Here is a 23,335-nt window from a genome sequence, read left to right as displayed (position 1 = left end):
AAAAATGTTACATGCCTGTAACCATAGACTTTCATAGTATAGGAGAAACAAATACTAAGAAAGTCAATGGTTAAACATAAAAGTTAAACAGGTTTGTGTCAAGTGAAGGCTGAGTAAACAATATATTTAGTTATTAAAAATAATAAAACATATGCAACCAGTTTAATGTATTCATAATCTGAAAAATATATTGCAGCCACATGTAATTCCAATTATATTTCAGTTAACAAAATACAGTTTTACTCTTGGCTTGATTGTTACATTTATGCACTTTTTAATATCATTATTGTCTTGCTTGGAAACGTTGTGGTTTATCAAACCTCTGAGGTATGCGTATTAATGATTTCAGAGCAACATATTAGTCTGTGTTTTAGCTAGTGATCTCCTCTTATGATGTGGCCGCTAGACAGATCCTAATGACGTTAAAACTTTACTTGTAGTAGATGCAAATGATGAGGGTATGCCTTGTGAGTCACGCAACAGTCTGCTTTGTGTTCCGATTGGCCTTTTGTCAATTGGGGTTTTACACTCTAGAATTTATATGTGTATAAGGAAACAATGGTGTCTGTAGCTCATGGTATGGTCATTTTCATATACTTGGGTAACACCCAAATTTTCACAATAGGATACCTTTAATTATTATTATTATTATTATTATTATTATTATTATTATTATTATTATTATTATTATTATTATTATTATTATTTTAAAGAGGATCTTGAAGCTAAAATGAGAAAATTCAGCAATATTTTGAAGATATTTACTGTGTTAACTAGGGCTGTGCGATATGGGCAAAAGAAACCTATCTCAATTTTCTTGAATAATATTGCGATTTCGATTTTAATTACGATGTTGTCACACACAGATGCTTTACAGTGTGAATTTGAACTCAAACAAGGCTCCGATGTTCTGCTTGACCACATATCAGAAGTAGTTGTGTGTACTTTTCTACGTGTCCACAGATTGTTTTTGTCATGCATAGATCATAGATCTCTTTGTGACGATGCCCTGAAATAGGCCGTTCACATATCGTGTCTTTTACGTGCACAAGTCTGTTATTTCCAATGGAGACATTGGGCTTGCGCGCGTATTGGGAGTGACACACTTGTGTATTCCAGGCGCACCGAGTTAACTTTTCACTGACCGATTTAACTTAAATTAAACTAACCGATCAGCTTCATACTTTTTATGGGATATACACATTGCTGTAGACTAATTACCTCAGACAAACACAAAGCACCGAAACACCTAGTGCTTTAGTGCTCTGTTTAGTGTTCTGTGTTATGATTGGTTCAAGCAACATACTGCGGGAGAAGTATCAGTCAGGACTGGAGCGTGCAAAAACAAGTGCTGTAATTTGATTTAGAAATCCTACATGTTCAAATCACAATTTAGATGTGATTTCAATTAATTGCACAGCCCTAGTGTTAATGCTAAATGCTGTTTCCGGCAGTCAGAGAGCCTTTAATTGAACATGAAAATTCTAGCTGAAGTTGTTTGTATGAGTAATACGTTTTTATTTATTTTTGTCCTAAATTTACAGTCCATATGTGGTTTATGGCAGTACATTTTTGAAAGTTGTTCATGAGTTTTGAATATTTTGTAATTGTCACACATACATGCTTTTATCTAATACTCTAAAAAAAGGAGAACTGTGGTTTGGTCATCTTACATATTAATCAGTGTTAATGGTTATAGGCCAGAATCAGCTGCAGTGTAGACCAGACTTCATGCCAACTGTCAGAAATTTTGGCTCCACAATGCTACAGAGCCACTCCTGCCAAACTCAGATGACCTGCTGTGATTTGTAATTAGTTACATCCACATGCTAATTAGCAATGTGTGAAAGCCATTCAAGTCTCAAGGGATGGATATGAAGTCTTCATTTGAGCTCTTTTGGCAGCAAAGGTTGGCCTTCGACATATGATGCTGAAATACGCAGTTTGAAACCGGGCCTGTGTTTCGCTTAAACTTAAAGGGACAGTTAAATAATTTTAATTCTAAAATATAAAATAAAATTGTTCATATTTTTTGTGTTTTCTGTATATTTATGGTTGTGAATTGCATTTTGTAACCTTGATGTCTGATCTGTCGACTTTTATTTTTCAAGAGATGAAGTATTTCTAATGGGAGCAGACAAAAAATTCCATAACTAAGGAGCAATTAATGAAAATGATCCCCACCTCCCCCTTTTTCTTTTGAAGTAAATTTTTTTTTTAAGTTTTCGTGAAATGTGGCTGTTTTGGCACATCAACTTATTAAATTGTTTGTTGAATTGCACAAAATAGAATTTAGAGTATAATCTCAAATGTCATAATAACCACATTATGTACTAGTGTTGTTGATCAGCGACCAGTTTTGTGCTTTTAATTTGATTGAATCTATTGTATTGAAAAATAAATCGACATCCACATCACATCCACATTGTAGCAAAATATAGCTCAAAAATTCTTCCCATAGTTCATTTAATCAGATTTAGAATTGTTTTTATTTTACATTTTTAATAATTTTTTGCATCATATGCAGTTATATAATCAGTGATTTTAAACACTGATATATTGATAAATATGTATTTTGTATACAAATATGTATGTTTAAGGTACCAATATGGAATTTGTAGATACTATAATGGACCCTTGATTCCAATATGGACCTTTAAGGTGCTAATATAGACACTTTCGGTACAAACGCGTACCTTTTTAAAAGGTAACTCCACAAAAGTGAAGTTTTACTCACCATCAAGTGATTCCAAACCTTTATGATTCTGCTGATATTTTGATATTTTGAAGAAAGCCGAAACCATTGACTTCCATAGGAGGGAAAACGAATACCGTAGAAGACAATGGTGACAGTTTTCTAACATATTCTATTGTTTAACAGAAGAAAGGAACTCCAGAAACCAGTAAATGATGACATAATTTTTTGGGTGTACTGTCTCTTTAAATCTAGTCAATCAGAAGAAAGCTCTTAATACTGGCAAAACAATGGCACACGTCATTGGACTTTGATAAAGTTGGACCCTCACACATTGTGCAATATGTAACGGCACATTTCAGCACGTCTATTTTTCAGCTTACAGGAAGGAGATGAAGTCAGTTTGAGCTGCCCTCCCACTTCCTCAACACCAGCTGCACTGCTGATTGTAAAGCTGCTGCTTTCACCAGCAACACTTCGCTAGTCAAATCTATCAGACTTTTTCCATCCACATTTATGACTGAAACAGCCTGTCTTTAGCCGTCTGTCTTTTTGCAATAGATTCTTCATCCATGAAAAATTGTATGACTCCTATGTTAATATATATTGGTGTGGAAAAAGTGTTTGCCCCCTTACTGATTTATTTATTTTTTTACATGTGTCACACTTTAATGTTTCGGATCATCAAACTAATGTAAATATTAGTCAAAGATAACACAAGCAAATGCAGTTTTGAAATATGTTTTTTATTGTTAAGAGAAAACAAAATACTACATTTCATAGCCATGTGTGAAAAAGTGTTTGCGACCTAAATCGATTAACTGGTTGGACCACCCTTAGCAGCCACAAATACAATCAAGCGTTTTCTTGAACTTACGTTGTGGAGGAGTTTTGGCCAACTCATCTTTGCAGAATTGTTGTAATTCACCCATATTGGAGAGTTTTCGAGCATAAACCCCTTTTTTAAAGTTATGCCACAGCATCTCAATTGGATTCAGGTCGGGAGTTTGATTAGGCCACTCCATTTATTCATATACATGCATACGCATCTACAAGGTTTAAGTGCAATGTTGACTAATTTATCTGTGCAGATAAGAAATTTAAAAAAGTATTTAACAAAAAGTTTATTAGAATAAGAATAATTAATATATCTACAGTTGAAGTCAGAATTATTAACCTATAATCTCCCTGTATTCTCCCAAAGAATTATAATTGACATCATAAACAAGCAAAAGATATTAATTATTTTAAAATGCATTTTAAAACGGGATTTTTTTGTGAAATATTCATTATTAAAATTACAGTTTTTATTCTAAACTGACACACCATTAACAAATTGTCGCCTCTGCTTTCATTTGATTGGAGAATGAAAAAGACGTGACTGACGTAAACACACTTTTTCCAAGAGTTTACTTTTTTCAACTGCGAGTGCACGGCACGCAAGGGCAAAAACGCAAGGCACAGCAGGCGGTTAAAACACTCGCTGCATTAGTAAATCATTCAAAAAAAGGTGCTTCTCAACGCAAAAAGCACGTTCAGTGTGATCGGCCCCTTCAACATTTGCTTACAACTGAGTTTTATTTTAATACAACTCATGCAGTACATTTTAACTTAGTGAAGTATAATATTAAACATTAAACAGCCCTTATTATGGGTTTTTGAAAATGAGCTTCGATGCAGTGTGTAACACAGCTCTAAGTGAATGAAAACATCTGGCTGAAACAATCTGAAAGTGTACCATGTTTAAAACTATTGATTCTTTAGCGAAATAGTTGACTCAGAGTCGAATAAAGCAATCGAGTTGGGTTCGGATCTTTTGCTTGATCGCATCAACGTCGACACGGTACATCACCAAATATGTAGTTCCAGATCCAGTAAAATGTGAAGGCACTTTTACTTCAGACACTAGCGGAGGCACGGGGGATCACGGGACTGATCATGACGCAAAGATGACGATCATTGCCTCGTTTTTTGTAGCTTGCAAAATATGTGTTTAATTGTGTGTTATTAGTTGTAATCGTCCCGTGCGGCTATCGATTATAGATCAGTGCTTGTAATGTATCTCTCAGGTTAAATCTTTATGGGGCTATTCACATATCGCGTCCAAAACTACATTGAAAACACGACGCGTGCTTCTTCCTTTACCAATTTAAATGCGTTTCTGAACTTGTGATCCTCTGCTGTTTGCCTTTGTTATGGCCACCATCAGAAGTTCCTCACACTTGGCATGGTTTGGGAACAAAAGAATCGCTGAACGATTCATATGGGAGTTGTTGGGATAAGTAGGAAAAAAATAAATGCATATTATAAGACAAGTGTTTGCATGTTGTTGCAGACCCCCAAAACCAAAATCTGACTTTTTAAATTCAAAAGAGGGGCTCTTTAATTGAAGTACTAGTTAAATATAATTTTCCGAAATATTTATTCAGGAAAATTATTTTTCAATATACTTTAAATAAAATGAAGAATAATAATTACTAGCAACAATGTTTCATTGTAATAAATTGTATTTAATTTCATAAATATCTATTTTTATTAGAATTAAAAATTGAAATAAAATTCTTAAAGAGTTTAATTGCTTTTTGACTAAGCTTAGATTAACTCTAGAATTGATTTACGCTATAAAAAATATTTTTAAATTAGCAGTTTTCCGTATTTTATGATTCATGTTTTTATTTTTCCATATTTATTTATGCTTTTGAATTGCGTTATAAGACATTGATTTTCTTCCAACAGCTTTTGTACTTGATAAGTTCGACAAAAGTGACTTTTATAAAAATTATTAATAGTTTATGGTATATATTGTCTTGGTTGGTGCTGTATATTATGGTGAAAAATATTGTAATATACTGCCAGTTATTTTACAGACTTATTATACATTATATTATTTCAAACTAGAAATAATAAAAGTCAACCGAGCAGAGATCAAGATCTCATAATGCAATTCACAACTGTAAATAAACATAAAACACTTGTGAATCCCTAAATACAGATATTTTTACAGTGTAGTTTAATTTTGAATCTTTTTTGTAATTTGGTTTTTATAGCTCTGTTTATGAATAAAGGACTCATAGAATGTCGCACCAATATTAAAGCAGTGTCCAGTGTTTTAAAATGACTAGTCAGTCCACAAGCCTCTTTCTTCCTGATGGTGAATATAGGAGCTGGAGCTGCTCTGACTGAATGGGATCCTGTGTGTGTGTGAGCTGCAGACACTGCTGGCCTTTCATCTCCTGCCGCATCTGCTCATCTGAAGCTCTCGTCTGTTCCTCTGACAGCGCTGCAGGACTAGAGAGAGAGCCTGCAGATCAGCCAGCGGCTAATAAACATTTTAATTGGTGCTGTATGGTGTGTTACTGGCGGACTAGCTGCTCATGAAGGCTAATTGAGGAATCAGTAAAGTCGAGTCTTTATGGGAAGCTGAAACCTCAGTGCTGCTGAGTTCAAGTTAAAAATACACCAAGAGTTCCTTCGCTGTGTCGAAATCACATGTACGCTGTAAAAAACAACAATAACAGTAAATATATACAGAATCGTGGACATTTTTGCAGATTTAAAAAAAAAAAGAAAACCTGAAATATCACATGGCATAAGTATTCAGACCCTCTGCTGTGACACTCATATTTTTAACTCAGGTGCAGTCCATTTCTTCTGATCATCCTTGAGATGATTCTACACCTTCATTTGAGTTCAGCTGTATTTGATTGTACTAATTGGACTTGATTAGGAAAGCCACACACCTGTCTAAATAAGAGCTTACAGCTCACAATGCATGTCAAGGCAAATGAAAATCATGAGGTCAAAGGAACTGCCTGAAAAGGTCAGAGACAGAATTGTGGCAAGGCACATATCTGGCAGAGGTTACAAAAACATTTCTGCTGTACTTAAGATTCCTAAGAGCACAGTGGCCTCCATAATGCTTAAATAGAAGACATTTGGGATGACCAGAACCCTTTCTAGAGTTTTGGTCAATTTAACCATTTATTTTGTCAATTTAAATTCTTCAATCTACAGTTGAAGCTACAAGTTTACATACACTAAAAAAGGAACATAACCATTTTTAAAAAAATGTCTGATGGTAAATCATACTAAACGTTTACTATTTTAGGTCCGTTAGGATTACCTAAATGATTTACATTTGCTAAATGCCAGACTAATGAGAGTATTTTAATTAATTTCTAGACAGTCAAAAGTTTACACACATCTCCTTGGTATTTTTTTTTAGCTTTGCTTTTAAACTGTATAACTTTGGTCAAATGTTTTGGGTATCCTTCCACAAGCTTCTCACAGTAGTTTGAAGGAATTTTGGCCCATTCCTCCTGACAGAATTGGTGTAACCGAGTCAGATTTGCTCGCACAAGCTTTTTCAACTCTGCCCATAAATTTTCTGTAGGATTGAGGTCAGGGCTTTGTGATGGCCACTCCAAAACATTCACTCTGTTGTCCTTAAAGCACATTTTAACTAATTTGGCAGAGTGCTTAGGGTCATGGTCTGTTTGGAAGACCCATTTGTGGCCAAGTTTTAATTTCCTGGCTGATGTTGAGATGTTGCTTCAGTATTTCAACATAATGTTCTTTCTTCATGATGCCATCTGTGCTGTGAAGTGGACCAGTCCCTCCTGCAGCAAAACAGCCCCACAACATGATGCTGTCGCCCCCATACTTCACAGTTGGGATAGTGTTCCTAGGCTTGTAAGCTTTCCCCTTTGTCCTTCAAATGTAATTATGGCCAAACAGTTCAGTCTTAGTTCCATCAGACCACAGGACATGTCTCCAAAAATGATTCTTTTTCCCAGTGTAATTTAGCAAATTGTAATCTGGCTTTTTTTGTTGATTCCGGCTTGTTGATTTTTCCATGTTGTCACAGAAGGAAGCAGTGTGTTTGAGGTTTTCCTTAAATACTATTCTACAGTTGTGCCTCCAATTAACTCAAATGTTGACAATTAGCCAATCAGAAACTTCCAAAAACTCCAAATCCACCATCATCTGAGCTTTTTCAGAGGAACAACAATATTATTGTATGTAAACTTGACTTTCAAGAAAAGTTATAACAATTTATCAAAAAATATCTCTCTCATTATTCAGCTATTAAGCCTAACAGAAACGGATTTGATAATCCTAACTTGCCTAAAAGAGAAAAAGTTTAGTCGCATTAACATCTGTCTTTTTTTAAATGGTTATATGCCTTTTTATACAGTGTATGGATATCTTACACTGTAAACTTCTGCTTTCAACTGTATACAAACCCAATGATTTGAGCTGTATTATACATAATACATGTATCATGCAGCTCAATATGTACCATATAATACATGCAGATTCTAGTCTTGCTTTATACAAACACACAATCTAATCATAGTCTAAATTTCTGGACCTTTCTGGCACTCTTGTCATCTTGTTTTTGTCTTTTCTTTGGTCTTCATCAGACAGTGGACATCCACAAGGAGAAGGTGGCAAGACGAGAGATTGGCATCCTGACAACAAATAAGAACACGTCGAGGACTCACAAGATCATCGCTCCTGCCAACGTGGAGCGGCCGGTGAGGTACATCAGAAAGCCCATCGACTACAACGTTCTGGATGATGTGGGCCATGGAGTGAAGGTAAATAAGCAGGCATCTTTTAAACTATATCCACTTCTTCTGACCCACTGTTACTCTGGAAAGTCGACTTATTTCTGTGTCCATTTTTGTGGATTCAGTTTGATTCTAATGGAGTCTAATATACAAAAGTTTGCTTGAAATGGAAGATAAATCTAAAGTAAGACTGTAATGACTATATCATATGGATGAAATAAACAGTTTATTTCACATTATGCTTGTTGGATCACAAAAGACATTGTTTATGCTAATTGTTTCATCATATGTATGAGCGCAAACTTCTTAGGGTCTTAAAAAGGTCCTAAAAACTCTCAAATTTGACTTGATGAAACCTGTAGAAACCCTGAAAAACAAAAAAACAACCTTAATGTTAAATAGTCTTCTGTGAATCATGGGGAAATATGTGATAGTCATTATTCTTTATTGATTCAAACAATAAGGACAATTACAGGATAAAAAAAATAAATATAAAGCTGTATCATTGTACATTATATACCAGGGATATGGATTTCAGTATTTTCCAAGCTCAGTGGGGCGACCCCTGTAATTTGCGTAAACCACTCAGCTACTGGGAGGGAGTTGATGAACCCATACAACGAAAGGACATGATACACTCTATACATATACACACATGTTACATTCTATACATATACACACGATACACTATATACACACATGATACACTCTATATATATACACACTCCATACATATGCACATATATTACATTCTATACAAACACACTCTATGCATATACACATTTAATGTGATACACTCTATACATAAGCACACATTTTACATTCTATACATATACACACATGATACGCTATATATATATATATATATATATATATATATATATATATATATATATATATATATATATATATATATATATATATATATATATACATATATATATATATATATATATATATGCACACTCCATACATGTGCACATATATTACATTCTATACATATGCACATTCCATCTATATATACACATGAGACACTCCATACATATACACAGCTGATACAATCCATACATACACACATGATACACTCCATACATATACACACATATGATACACTGTCTACATATGCACACTATATACATATACACACGTTACATTCTATACAAATACACACATGATACACTATATACATATGCACACAAGATACACTATACATATACACACAAGATACACTCTATACATATACACACATATGATACACTGTCTACATATGCACACTATATACATATACACACGTTACATTCTATACAAATACACACATGATACACTATATACATATGCACACAAGATACACTCTATATATATATATATATATATATATATATATATATATATATATATATATATATATATATATATATATATATATATATATATATATATATATATATATATATATATATGAACACTCCATAAATATGCACATATATTACATTTTATACATATACACTCCATACATATACACACATATGATACATTCTATACATGTACATATACACACACACTCATATGTTACACTCATGTCAGGGTCTGGGATAGAACCAGTATTGATATCATACTAAAAGTGAAACGCTGGTATTATGCCAAGCCTGCAGTGCGTATGGCTGTCACTGAATGTCCTGACTGTGTTTTATTACACCTTTTTTTTTTGCTGTTGCCATGATGTCATTCAGTAAGAGAAACCGTAACCTTGAGTCACCTGACAGGAGGATTACAGTCTTCAGACAAATTCACCGTGTTTGCAGAAGATGAGATTTATTTTCACAGTCAATGGACACTTAATCTGGTCAGCGGCCGCAGGAATGCAGAGGAGTTTTCAGATCATTTTATTTTTACTAGTTTGTTTAACTTCCCATTTCTGTTCAGGAAAAACATTAGGATTCTTTTCTCCTAGTTGGTGAACATTAAGTGCACAGGATTTTGGTGCTGTCAGCGTTTGATAAATTAAGCCGTATTTCTGTCAGGAGGGTTTAGCATTTCTGCTGATTTCACAGAGATCTAAATGGCGCATGTGTGTTTGCTTGATGAGGTAAATCTGGAGTTGATGATGATGGTGTAAGATTTAGTACATGTTAGATTCCTGTGGACTTTGAACCTCCACAAAAAAAAAAAAAAGATTGAAAACCTGTTAATGAGTCCTTTGTTCAGTGCCTAATTAGAAAATTCATGTGAAGTGTGTTCCGCATGCACACAATGATCTTAAAATTGTACTTTAAGACTTATATTATATTATATTATGTTTTATTTTATTACGTTATATTATATTATATTATATTATATTATATTATATTATATTATATTATATTATATTATATTATATTATATTATATTATATTATATTTATTATATTATATTTATTACATTATATTTATTACATTTATTATATTATATTATATTATATTATATTATATTATATTATATTATATTATATTATATTATATTATATTATATTATATTTATTATATTTATTGTATTATATTATATTACCAAATCAATCTATTGATTGATTAATTATTTTTTATTCATTTATTTGTTCATGCGTTTCATTCATTCTTTCAAGTATTATTTATTTATTTATTTATTATATTTTGTTTATTTCTTTATATATAATAATTTTTTATTTAGATTTGATTTGATGTACTTTTTTGTTTATTTTTATTTATTTCCAATTATATAAGATTTGTTTCATTATTTTATTGTTTCATTTATTTATTCATTGCTTTGGGTATTTTTAAATGTTTTTACTTTTATTTATTTATTTGTTTCATTTATTATTGTTTTTTCATTCATTTGCAGTATGCAGTAGGTAAGTTTGACACCAAGTGGTTGAACTAGGTATTGCATTCCTGGATCAAAACACAGGCAAGCACAGGTTGCCAGATTGAGAACAAACAGGAGCCTAATGAAGCCTAAAAGCTGATTTAAGGCTAATTTAAACCATGTTCTAAGTAAAAGCAGCGGCACGCGATAAAAGAAATGTTCTCCATATTAAAAGGAGTTTTTGTTCTTTCAACACCCAAATTTATCATATTAGAAACAGCTTCTATTTCATGAACAACAGAACACTGACAATGATCACCCCAGGTACACCTCATGTTTTTTATTCAGTGTTAAATGCTAACAATGTGAGTTTGAATGCCATTTTAAATGACATTTATTGCCATACTACTGAAAGCAGCAGCAGATAGTTCACCTCAGATCTTAAAAATAAAATAAACTGTTTGAAATTGAACATTAGAACTGTGAAATAATGCCAACAAACACAGATCAGTGATTCAGCATGTACATTTAATAATATTAAAGAGCTCTAATATGTATTAATTAGATTATAAACCTTAAAAGAAGGTTAAAAGAACCAAAATAAAGACAGCTTTCCGGCACATAACAGACATTTTTAAAGCAGAATATCTGACTTCAGCATTGTTTTTTACATAAACAAGAATGTTCACTTAGCATGTTTCTTAAATATCTGCAAAACATATTATGTTACATGATATATTTACATATTATATTATTTTTATGCTTTAGAAGAGTCAAAAACTTAAATACAGCACCTCTAATAATATAAAAGCAGTAAGGTAATTAATGCCTTAATATTTCGTGCATCTAGTCAAAGCTGAATGGATCGCAAGTACATGTTGTGCGTCAGCCTTTATATCCAATATAGCCCAGCCTTAAGTGCTTATTCCTGAAACACGCTATTGTTAATTCAGGTCAATTTTACACTATAGCTTCTTTTTTTTCTGCCTACATAAGGTATGAGCATAGTCTTAGTTACTTTAGCACTCATTGCTCATACGTGACAGTGCATTAATAATAGCACACTGTGCATGTAGTGCAGAACAGTCACTGCACACGCAGCCATTGTGATGATGAGAGGCCTTTGTTTCTGCAGTTTCTGCATTTTTAAGAGGAATGCTTTTCCCATCCTAAATGGTTATTCTTAGGATGCAAGTTCACACTTTTTAAAGACCAAACCCAAAGGCACATAATATCAAAAAATTATCCTTATTGCAATTGTAGTATATGTAGAGAGGTTCAATGCATTCATTTTTCTTCGGCTTAGTCCCTTTATTCATCGGGGTTGTCACAGCGGAATGAACCGCCATATTATCCAGCATTTGTTTTACACAGCGGATGCCCTTCCGGCTGCAACCCAGTACTGGGAAACACTCATACACACTCATCCACACACATACACTATCAATTCATCTATAGCACATGTCTTTGGATTGTGAGAAAAACCAGAGCACCCGGAGGAAACCTACGCTAACACAGGGAGAACATGCAAACTCCACACAGAAATGCCAACTGACCAGCTGGGGCTCAAACCAGTGGCCTTTTTGCTGTGAGGCGACAGTGCTAACCATTGAGCCACTGTGTCACCAGAGATTTTTTTTATCCATATTAACATGGCAATCCCATCAGAGATTGTTTTAATCAATGCAAACCTGCCCAGTGTGTACAAACCTTCGGTAATAACATCGCTTACACAAATGCACTGGAGTTCAAGCCAAATAATACAGTATGATAAAAGACCCGGCGGGCAGGAGAGCTGGAATCAATGTCTACTTCAGAGCACTCAATCCAAGCGAGTGTGAAAACAGCCATATTGTCAGGAAAAAAGCAGTTTAGCATCGACTCGCTCCGCTCCACTGAAGTGAAATGTAGCTTTAGAGATTTGAAGTGCTTTTGCGCTGCTTTAAGAGCTCTAAAACGGAGATATCAGAATTGTGATGTCCCTCTCTCCCTGTCTCTGCTGAAATGATCACAAGGGGAATGGTAACATCTAGAATAAAGACATAAGCACACATATTATAAATTGGTAAAGTATATTACAAGTTTGTCCGATACTTGGTCAGTAGGAGGAGTTCTTTGTACAACTGATGAAAATTATATGCTTATTTTGTCATTTTTAAAGGAACACTCCACCTTTTCTTGAAAAAGGCTCATTTTTACAAGTCTCCTAGAGGTAAACATATGACTTGAACCATTTTTGAATTAATTCAGCCAATTTTTTCACTTTTAGCTTAGCTTAGCATAATGAATTGAATCAGATTAGACCGTTAGCATTGAAAATTTTCCTAGTAAAGCTGGCGACTTCTGTAGTTACATTGTGTAATGTAACCAATGATAAATAAAACATTACTATTTTCTGATTCAGTTCATTATGCTAAGCTAAGCTAGGCTAAAAGTGACCCCGCCAGAACAAGGAATTGGTTGAATGAATTATAAATTGGTTTAAGTCACCTGTTTAACTCTAGGAGACTTATAAAATGAGCCTTTTTTTTTAAAAAAGGTGGCGTGTTCCTTTAAGAATGTTTTAGGAGATAGGAGGTTGAATAATCAGGCTCAGGGTACATTCTGTACATACAGAAAGAAGAACATTTAAATACGTGGAAAATAAAATTTAGAATACAAATTAAGTATAATCTACAGTAGATGGTTTATGGGCAATATGTGCATTGATGAATTTTTTAACAGTACAAATAAGAAATAAAGAATTCTATCTAAAAGTATTTGCAATTAAATGGCTTTATTGGTTACAAAACCATAAAAAGTAAGGGTCCTGTATATTTATGACACTAAGAAAACAGGTATGTGCTAACTATTTAGGCTGGATATGGCCTGAGGAAAAGAAACTTACATCTAGATGTTTTAGTGCATAATAATATGATTGTAGGAAGAAAAATGGTTTAATAAAGATATTGTTAAGCCTCAAATCTTTCTCTCTCTCTTTGTCTTTCACTTTGGTTATAAATCATACTCTTTCTCTTTTTTTCCTGCTCACGCTAGTGGCTTAAAGCCAAGGTAAGTGACTTGTCCCATGATCCCTTCTGCTTTAGTCCATCACTGCTTTAGTTATCCCTATGTTCATCTTCATTTTCCTAAATTTATCCATCCCCCCAAAACAAGGCTTGTCACGATTCCTGATTATTAATCTGAATGTGGATTATCAGTCTAATTCCAATATCGGAATTATTATTCAGAGATTGCACAGTTTAAAATGATAGTGTACCCCGAAATGAAAACGTCCTGTTAGTTTAGTCCCCATATGGTCATTTAAGATGAAGCTGGCTTTTTTTCTTCAGTAGAACATAAAATATTTCTTTATAAAACTGTGGTCATCTGTCATTTATATAATTACCTAACAAATTATATAATGAAGTCAGTGCTTTCCATCAAAGTGAGTTAAAAAAGCATATCAGGGGACGCAATATTCATGGCTGCTGATGATACATTGGAGTCTTATGAAGCGAAACAAATGGTCTGTGCAAGAAACTGGACATTATTTACATCATATTTAACATTTTTAGTTAATACGGTGGGTTTCTGGTTCAGATGCACTGTTAATGATTTCTTAGAGAATTGACAATAACCTACTGGCAGCAGTTTGCTGTTAATAAATAAATAAATATTTAATATTTACAGTCCCATGGATCTTGGTATGCGTGTATGTGTACCTTTACTGTAAAATACACAGTATTTTTAGTTTTTATACTTGTAATATTGTTTCATACAATAAAAGGTAAATTACTGTATTTCCTATGATTGGCCATCGTTCATGGTCATTTATTTATTTTATTACTGTATTTTGATTCATGGTAAATTACAAATACTAGTTTAATCACGCTAAGAGGATATTTTCCCACTACTTTAAAATACAGTAACATACTGTGTTACAGCATATACACAGTTTACTACTTTTAATATTACAGTTAAATATTATGTATTTTACACATTGTTAAAAGCTTAACTGATTCACCCTTGCTTATATTATAACACAATTTAGTGATAATTATGCAATTGAATTACAGTAGCAAATAATGTTAATATGAAGTGTGGAAATTTTACATCTGAAATACATGTATAAAGTGAATAAAAAGGTATTTATAAGCTCACTTTTTTTTTACAAGGTTACGTTAATTTCACCTCTACGTGTTCATCGCCAGCTCATCGTTTTATCTGTGTCAGAACAGAGTCTCTGAAGTTAACAAATCCATCATCGTTGGATGGTGTATTAACGTATTTTTACAGTAAGTAACAGTAATATCTCAGAGTGGGTTTTAATTGAGGAACTCGTAAACTTGTGTTGATTTGTTCCACTAAAATTGTTTTAGACTGAAAATAATAGTTTGTGAACCAGACGGTTTTCCAGTCTATTTGTCGAGGCTGTGGATTTAAAGATAATATTTTTCTAAAAGATGCTCAGTTTCTTGCACAGACCAATGCTTTATTAGACCTTGAATGTATCATCAATTATAAATTTTGTGCTGCCTGATGTGTTTTTGACATATTGAAGGATTTGTTCACTTTATAAATCACTATAAGGAATGAATTCACCAATACAAAAATATCAACTGCATCTTGACTGACCTGAGGGCCGAGTAACTTAACAACACATTTTAAGATTTGGGTGAGCTTTAAGGGTGTGAAAATGAATGGTCAGCACAAAATCCACAATCATGACAAGCCTACTCATATCTCATCACATTATATAAATATAATAGTCATAGGTCAATGCATCATGATCGGTAATTCAATATTAATGAAAGATTATTACACATTTTATTAACACTTAATCAAATCTGAACCATACAGATATCCATGTGATTTAAGCATCTGGACTTTATTTCCTTTTGTTTGTAGTTTGTTTACTGTTAATATACATTTTTAGTATATATGATGTTTATATAGTAAGAAGACATTTTGTGTATATGATAAGTAAATAGTATAGTGATTAAAACGTGTATTTTGGTGAAGGGAATTTTAGGACTTAGAGTGAATTTGTCTTTGTTTTAAATATGTAAAAATAAATAATTTATTGGCATTAATATAAAAAAATTAACTTAGGGTTAAATAAAATGTATTGTTGCTTTAAATGTTTGTGATGCTACCATTATTTCCTGTTTGTGTTCTAGATGACTATTGAAAACCCTTAACTGATTGGTCACTAGTTGTCTGTCATTAAGAATCAATGGTCCTCATTCATGAAACATGACTGGAGTTAATTTTCAGTCAATCATTAATAAGCTCTTTTGATAAATATGTCATTAATGATTCCGGAATTTTGGAAGTTTATGCCTGTTTCTAACTATGTGGCGTAAAAATATTCATCTAAATATTTTGTGTTCTTTTGCGCAAAATTATGCCACTACATTTTGCTGACTCAGTCTGAAGAGACTTTTATTGATATTTTTGTAGTTTGAAACAATAAATACACACATTATATACATGCACTACCTGAAAAACGTCTCGTAGTCAATCCCAGTTGTAAGAGCAACAAATAATAACTTGACTTCTAGTTGATAGTTAATTTGGAAAAGTTGCAGAAGGTCAATTTTTCTGATGAATCATCTGTTGAACTGCATCTCAATCATCACAAAAACTGCAGAAGACCTACTGGAACCAGCATGGACCCATGATTCTAATAGAAATCAGTCAAGTTTGGTGAAGGAAAAAATCATGGTTTGGGGTTACATTCAATATGGGGGCGTGCAAGAGATCTGCAGAGTGGATGGCAACATCAACAGCCTGAGGTATCAATTTGTGCTGCCTATTACATTACAAACCACAGGAGAGGGCAAAATCTTCAGCAGGGTAGCGCTCCTTCTCATACTTCAGCTTCCACATTAAAGTTTCTGAAAGCAAAGAAGGTCAAGGTGCTCCCACTCACCCGATATGAGCATTATTAAGCTTGTCTGGGCTAAGATGAAGAAGTCATTGAAGATGAATCCAGAGAATCTTGATGAACTCTGGGAGTCCTGCAAGAACGCTTTCTTTGTCATTCCAGATGACTTTATTAATAAGTGATTTGAGTCATTGCAGAGATGTATGGATGCAGTCCTCCAAGCTCATGGGAGTCGTACACAATATTAATTCTTTTTCCACTGCACCAAGACTTTATATTCTATACTGTACATTATTTCTGTTAAGTGACAAGACTTTTGTCTAAGCAAAGTCAGAGCTTAATGTCCTAAATAAATAATTAAAAATCAAGGCATGATCATATTTTATTTTGGTAAATAAGCTCAATCTAGAGGCTTTTGCCTTTCATATAAGCTACTTCTCATACCAATTGATCAAATAGAGGTCAAGTTATTATTTGTTGTTCCTAAAACTTGGACAGGCGACATGACTTTTGTCAGGTAGTGTACAATATATACAATATATTGGTTGGTTATGAAATGGCTCATAAAGCATGAAAAAGTATTAAAGTTTTTGTCCTTTTTGACGACCAACCCAGACAATATATTGTTCCAAACTGCTAAAAAAAAAGGTTTTAAAAGAAGTTACAATGTTGATTAAAAATACCTTTTTTTCCGCATCCGTAGTGATCAAGGTTCCATAATACAGCTAAACTTAATTGTAAACAAATAAACATAAAACAGCCATGATTCATGAGCTAGGACTGTTCATAATGATATTTTTAACAGTGTACTTCTAATTCAAGACTGTGCTGATTGTGAGAGTGTGAATACACACCTTATTCATCGATGATAGGAAGTCATCAATATGCATGTTTAGCTATCAAATATAGAATACCTAATCTTTGGCATTTTAATCCATTTTACACAATGAATTTCTCATAGATCCTGATGTTTCATGAATGAGACCTTTTCATTGCTGTAGTAAATTGAACATTTAGGTTGAAATCAATTGTTTCGTCTGGTAAAGCAGTTGTTTTGTCTTCTCGGCTCCATTTCTTTGGTTTTGTTTATGTAACCTTGTGGTCAAGCTCTGTTCAAACACTTAAACAAATGTTTGTTGTTGGTTTTTGTCCAATCAGCAACACGGCAACAATCAGTCCATCAGAGGAGGAACTCTGTCCAGAACCAATCCTCCGACTCAGAAACCCCCCAGTCCACCGCTGGCGGGACGAGGAACTCTGGGGTAAGACGTCATTTCACCATCTGCTTCAGGAGCATAAAAACGGAACTGAGATGATAAATCTGTCAGACTGCAGTTGGACACTAATAGTGTTTAGTCAACAGTAAAGCCAGAAATCTACTGTAAAAAATGTCAGTGTTTCCAATGGTAAATATGAGTTTACTTAATAAATACGGTGAATAACCGTAAATTCACGTCCCTACAATTGCCTGCATTATTAAAAATAAGGTAAATTGTTAAAAATTACTGTATTTTGTTAATTTATAGTCAAACACCAATGTTTTGAAGTACTAACATTTACACAACGTAGCTTTGTTACACATTTTTAACTATATATTACATATTATATATATTACATATTATCTATTTCAAGAGTTCCCACTTAGATATGCTCTGCGTATAAAGCAGGTTTGGCATGCTGTCTCGGGAGAGAACCCTGAGCTCGGAGATATTTGAGCCCAGGGCTCCCGCCCGGTCGATAAGCATATCAGGGGATCAGAGATCAGGTAGGTCTCGAGAGCTCCCCCTTTAGAAAAGGGAGGAAAAGGAGGAGATGGGGTGGAAGGGGGGATTCTTCCAAATGAAGATAGAACAGTAGGGAGAAAATGATCCATTTATAGTAAACTAAGATCACTCTGATTGGATTATTACTGATTACAGATGAGTGGCCAGACGTGCTCAATCATATCACATGCTCCTCTCGAAATTAGTTTATGAAACTTCACCTAATATATATTTAATATATACGGTGAAAAACTAAATTCAAATTCCCACAATTGCCTTCATTATTAAAAATACAGTAGGAACGTAAATAAAAATGTAAATAAAATCAAAATGTTACGCTAAATTATTTTATTTTGTCAATTTATAGTCATACACAACTCTGCTTGTTAAGTTTTGACACATGGAATACTTATTCCAGGTCCAAGTCGCTTCTCATTTGACTTGAGAAAATATTAGTTTATGGCCACTTTTTAGTCATATCACACTTTAAAGTGAATTTTATATAAAGTGATAGTGTACACATCGGTCTCCGGACTCGCACCACAAATACCAATATTTTAACAATTACTGTATTAAAAATTAATCACTTTCTGGCCATCGGATATTAGGCATGGATATATACATTGGGATGGTGATTTTCGAAAGTACTCCATTGCTTTGTAAACGTTTATTATTACCATTTAATGAGTCTCCCCATACAGTTTGATAGAGCGCTTGGACCTGGAAGCTGCTTCGCGTGACGTCACACTTAACAATCGGATGTTTTGAAGTACTAACATTAACACAACGTAGCTTCGTTACACATTTTTAACTGTAAAATTCTGGCTGCATTTTTTTACCTTAAATTTGATGAATTTTGTTTTTTACAGTGTATTCCTGTAAAACGTATGTCTAATATGTTTGTCTGTGCTTGAAATGCATTTACAGGCGTAACACTTCTTATAAAACACTGGAGCCGGTGAAACCTCCAACGGTGCCCAATGATTACATGACGAGTCCGGCTCGATTGGGCAGCCAACACAGTCCAGGACGAACTGCATCTCTCAACCAGAGACCGAGAACACACAGGTAACACACCTAACTGACTGATTGAAATTCATCAACAGAAGCATTTAGCTAATTATTTCTCAATTCTAAGATTATGTATCATTTTGACAGAAAAAAACTGTGTTTTTTGTTCGCTTTAATTGGTTATTTATAATGAATTGGAGTTAATTGTCTTTTTTGTTATATAAATAATATAATTTGTTCAGCATTTTACACATTTACCTTTTAGTTTGACTTTTTTTTATTTCTGTAAAATGTTTATGTTTGTAACAATTAATTTTGTTCGTTCATCAATTTATTAATTTGCTCATTAATTTGTTCAGCAGTTTGTTTGTTTATTTATTTGATTGTCGTTACCGTTTATTTAACTTTTAAATCTGAGGTTATGAAGCATTTTCTGGGAGGTTAAAATTTTGGTACAGACTTGTGGAAGTTTTCAATTCATCCAACATGTAATAAATTGAACTGGAAGTTAGTTAGTTTTGTTAGATAGTTAGTTAGTTAGTTAGTTAGTTAGTTTGTTTGTTAGCTAGGTAGCTAGCTAGCTAGCTAGCTTGTTTGTTTGTTTGTTAGTTAGTTAGTTAGTTAGTTAGTTAGTTAGTTAGTTAGTTAGTTAGTTAGTTAGTTAGTTAGTTAGTTAGTTAGTTAGTTTGTTTGTTAGCTAGGTAGCTAGCTAGCTTGTTTGTTAGTTAGTTAGTTAGTTAGTTAGTTAGTTAGTTAGTTAGTTAGTTAGTTAGTTAGTTAGTTAGTTAGTTAGTTAGAATAATTTTCAAAAAGACTTTGTGGGATGTAATTACACACAATATGCTGGTATATTTACAACTTTATTTATTATGATTCATTTAAATGCATACAATGAACTATTAATTTTTATATACGTCTATTCTTTATTATTATTTTAATGAAATAAAATACATTTATTAAATTAATTAATTCATAAGGGGGTTTTATAATGAATAGTTTGGGGTTTTTACATATACAAGTCTCTTCTCCCTATGAATCAGATGTTTTTCTCTCTTAATGTGGTGTTTTTCAACTCCTCGTCTCCCACTCTTTCCCATCATCCTCCACAGTAGTTCTGTTTGTCAAGAGCACATTTGACGTCCTCTTGGGGGGATCATACATTCTCTTCATGGTGTTAATGTCTAATTCACAAGCCTGATCGCAAACATTCCCAGTGTGCAGTCTGTTCTCTTCAAGCCCACTCGTCTAACATCTGTAAATAATGTCCTCGCAATAGTCCACACCTCCAGCACACTGCAGACCACAGCGAATAACTCCCTCTTTCCAACAGCGCTGCATGCTGGGAAAGACCAAATGAATGGGCCTCATTAGTTAATGCTGACTCTGATGCCATATATAATACAATATTACAGAAACTTTTCATTTATTTAAATGGCTGCACCACATACGAACTCCCGTAAGTGTGAGGAATGAAGGCTTCCAAATGTTCCTCTGTGCAGTTCCTCTGATATTACTGTACATATTACTGTACAGAGATAGAAAATCTTCTTTATTCATTTACACTTACAGTGATCTTCAATGACATTGGCAACCTTGGTAAATATGAGCAAGGTAGACAGTAAAAAATGACTTTGAATTGAATTTGAAAAATGGTTGGTTGGTTAGTTAGTTAGTTAGTTAGGTCATTAGTTAGTTAGTTAGTTAGTTAATTTGTTAGTTAATTGGACGGTTGGTCAGTTAGTTAGTTAGTTAGTTAGTTAGTTAGTTAGTTAGTTAGTTAGTTAGTTAGTTAGTTAGTTAGTTAGTTAGTTAGTTAGTTAGTTAGTTAGTTAGTTAGTTGGTTGGTTGGTTAGTTGATTGGTCGGTTGATTGGTCGGTTGGTTAGTTTGTTAGTTAATTAGTTAGTTACTTTAGTTGATTAGTTAGTTGGTTGATAGGTTGGAAGGTTGGTTAGTTAGTTCGCTAGCTAGCTAGTTAGTTGGTTAGTTACTTTGTTGATTGGTTGGTTAGTTAGTTGATTAGTTAATTTATTGGTTAGTTAGTTAGTTAGTTAGTTAGTTAGTTAGTTAGTTAGTTGAATTGTTGTTTAGGTAGTTGATAAGTTGATTAGTTAGTTGGTTAGTTAGTTTGTTGGTTAGTTAGTTAGTTGATTAGTTAGTTGGTTAGTTACTTGATTAGTTGGTTGGTTGGTTAGTTAGTTGGCTAGCTAGCTAGCTAGTTGGTTAGTTACTTGGTTGGTTGGTTAGTTAGTTCATTAGTTAATTAATTGGTTAGTTAGTTTGTTACTTGGTTTGTTGATTAGTTGGTTAGTTAGTTAGTTTATTTAACACTTATTTTTATTTAACGCTGGAATTTCTTTCACATTTAACACAATTAAGCATCAATTATTTTATAAAATTGGTTTGGTTAATTGGAATGAATTAACATATTGAAGTATCAAATTATACAAAAATTACTTTATTGTTTAAGTGTAAACAATAAGTGAGGCAATGATGCACAAAAAGAAAGCCCTGCTTGTTCTCAATATTCGGTTTTAGATGGAAGTACATCAACATACTAAAATAAAAGTCTTAGCAACTTCTGGTTCATTTGGATTTGAACCTTTTGATATTGTTTTGTAGTTTTGGAGACTTTCTCAAACCAAAACCTACATAACTGCTGTAATTCTTCAGCTGTCTTTCTTGGAGATTTTTTTTTTTTTTTTTGGCCACTCAAACCATCATCCTGACAGATAGACGCATGTTCAATTCCAGGCTGATTCACAGCACTTCCAGTTCACTGAAAGTCCTTAATCATCACCAGGGTGAATTTCAGTGTTTTTGTTGTTTTCATGTGACTGCTTCCCATTTTGTTCAGCTCAAAAACCTTTTCCTTTTCAAAAACCACAACTCACAGTCATGTGTTTGGTCTTACTCATTGTGGTGAATGATTGAGTTTGACCTGTGTGTTTTACCTCATAATGTACCATATTTCATATCATATTTATATCAATGTTCTGTTTCAACATTCAGAACAAAACAATGAGAAAAATAGGAGCAAATTTTTTTTGTTCATATGAAATCAGAAGGGCATCAATTTTGTGGAAATTTTCACACACACATTAATTAATTAATTAGTTTGTTTGTTTGTCTTGGAACTCTGCCATGCAAACCATTTTAGCCCAGTCTCTATCTTATGGTGAAGTCATGAACACTAATGACTTACAGTTCTTTGGCGATTATTGTGGGGTCTTTGTGATCTCTAGATCTGAATTATTTTCTTTCTTATTTGTTTCGATTTTTATTTATTTTTTTTTTTTTGGATCTCTGCGTGCTCACATAGCTTTTTGAGGATCTTTTGGTCTACTTCAATTTGTCAGGCAGGTCCTATTCTTTTTTTTTTTTTTAAAGATTTATTTTTGGCTATTTTGCCTTTATTAGATAGGAAGCGAAGTTGGAGAGAGAGAGAGGGGGATAGGGTAGGGAAATGTCGTCGAGCCGGGATTCGAACTCGCGATGCCCTGACGTGCTACTGCACCATATGTCACGCGCTAACCACTAGGCTATTGCGCCGACTGGCAGGTCCTATTCTAGTGATTTTTTAATTGCAAACAGGTGTGGCA

The 23,335-nt window shown here is 33.4% G+C and overlaps 1 protein-coding gene across 4 annotated transcripts in view; it reads left to right on the top strand.

The window, feature by feature from the left end:
* The window catches only part of abi1a (abl-interactor 1a), an 82,662-nt gene that overhangs the window by 39,365 nt on the left and 19,962 nt on the right, over window positions 1–23,335 (top strand). For all 4 annotated transcript variants that reach the window (XM_056451070.1, XM_056451069.1, XM_056451073.1 and 1 more), the window contains exons 3-5: window positions 8,122–8,298; window positions 18,119–18,222; window positions 19,651–19,791. In XM_056451070.1, coding sequence (XP_056307045.1) covers window positions 8,122–8,298; window positions 18,119–18,222; window positions 19,651–19,791 — 422 coding nt within the window. The remainder of the gene's footprint in view (window positions 1–8,121; window positions 8,299–18,118; window positions 18,223–19,650; window positions 19,792–23,335) is intronic.

This window comes from Danio aesculapii, chromosome 24, assembly GCF_903798145.1.
Source record: "Danio aesculapii chromosome 24, fDanAes4.1, whole genome shotgun sequence".
Taxonomy (NCBI): Eukaryota; Metazoa; Chordata; class Actinopteri; order Cypriniformes; family Danionidae; genus Danio; species Danio aesculapii.
Note: the sequence above shows the minus strand (reverse complement) of the source record. Positions and strands in the feature narration are given on the sequence as shown.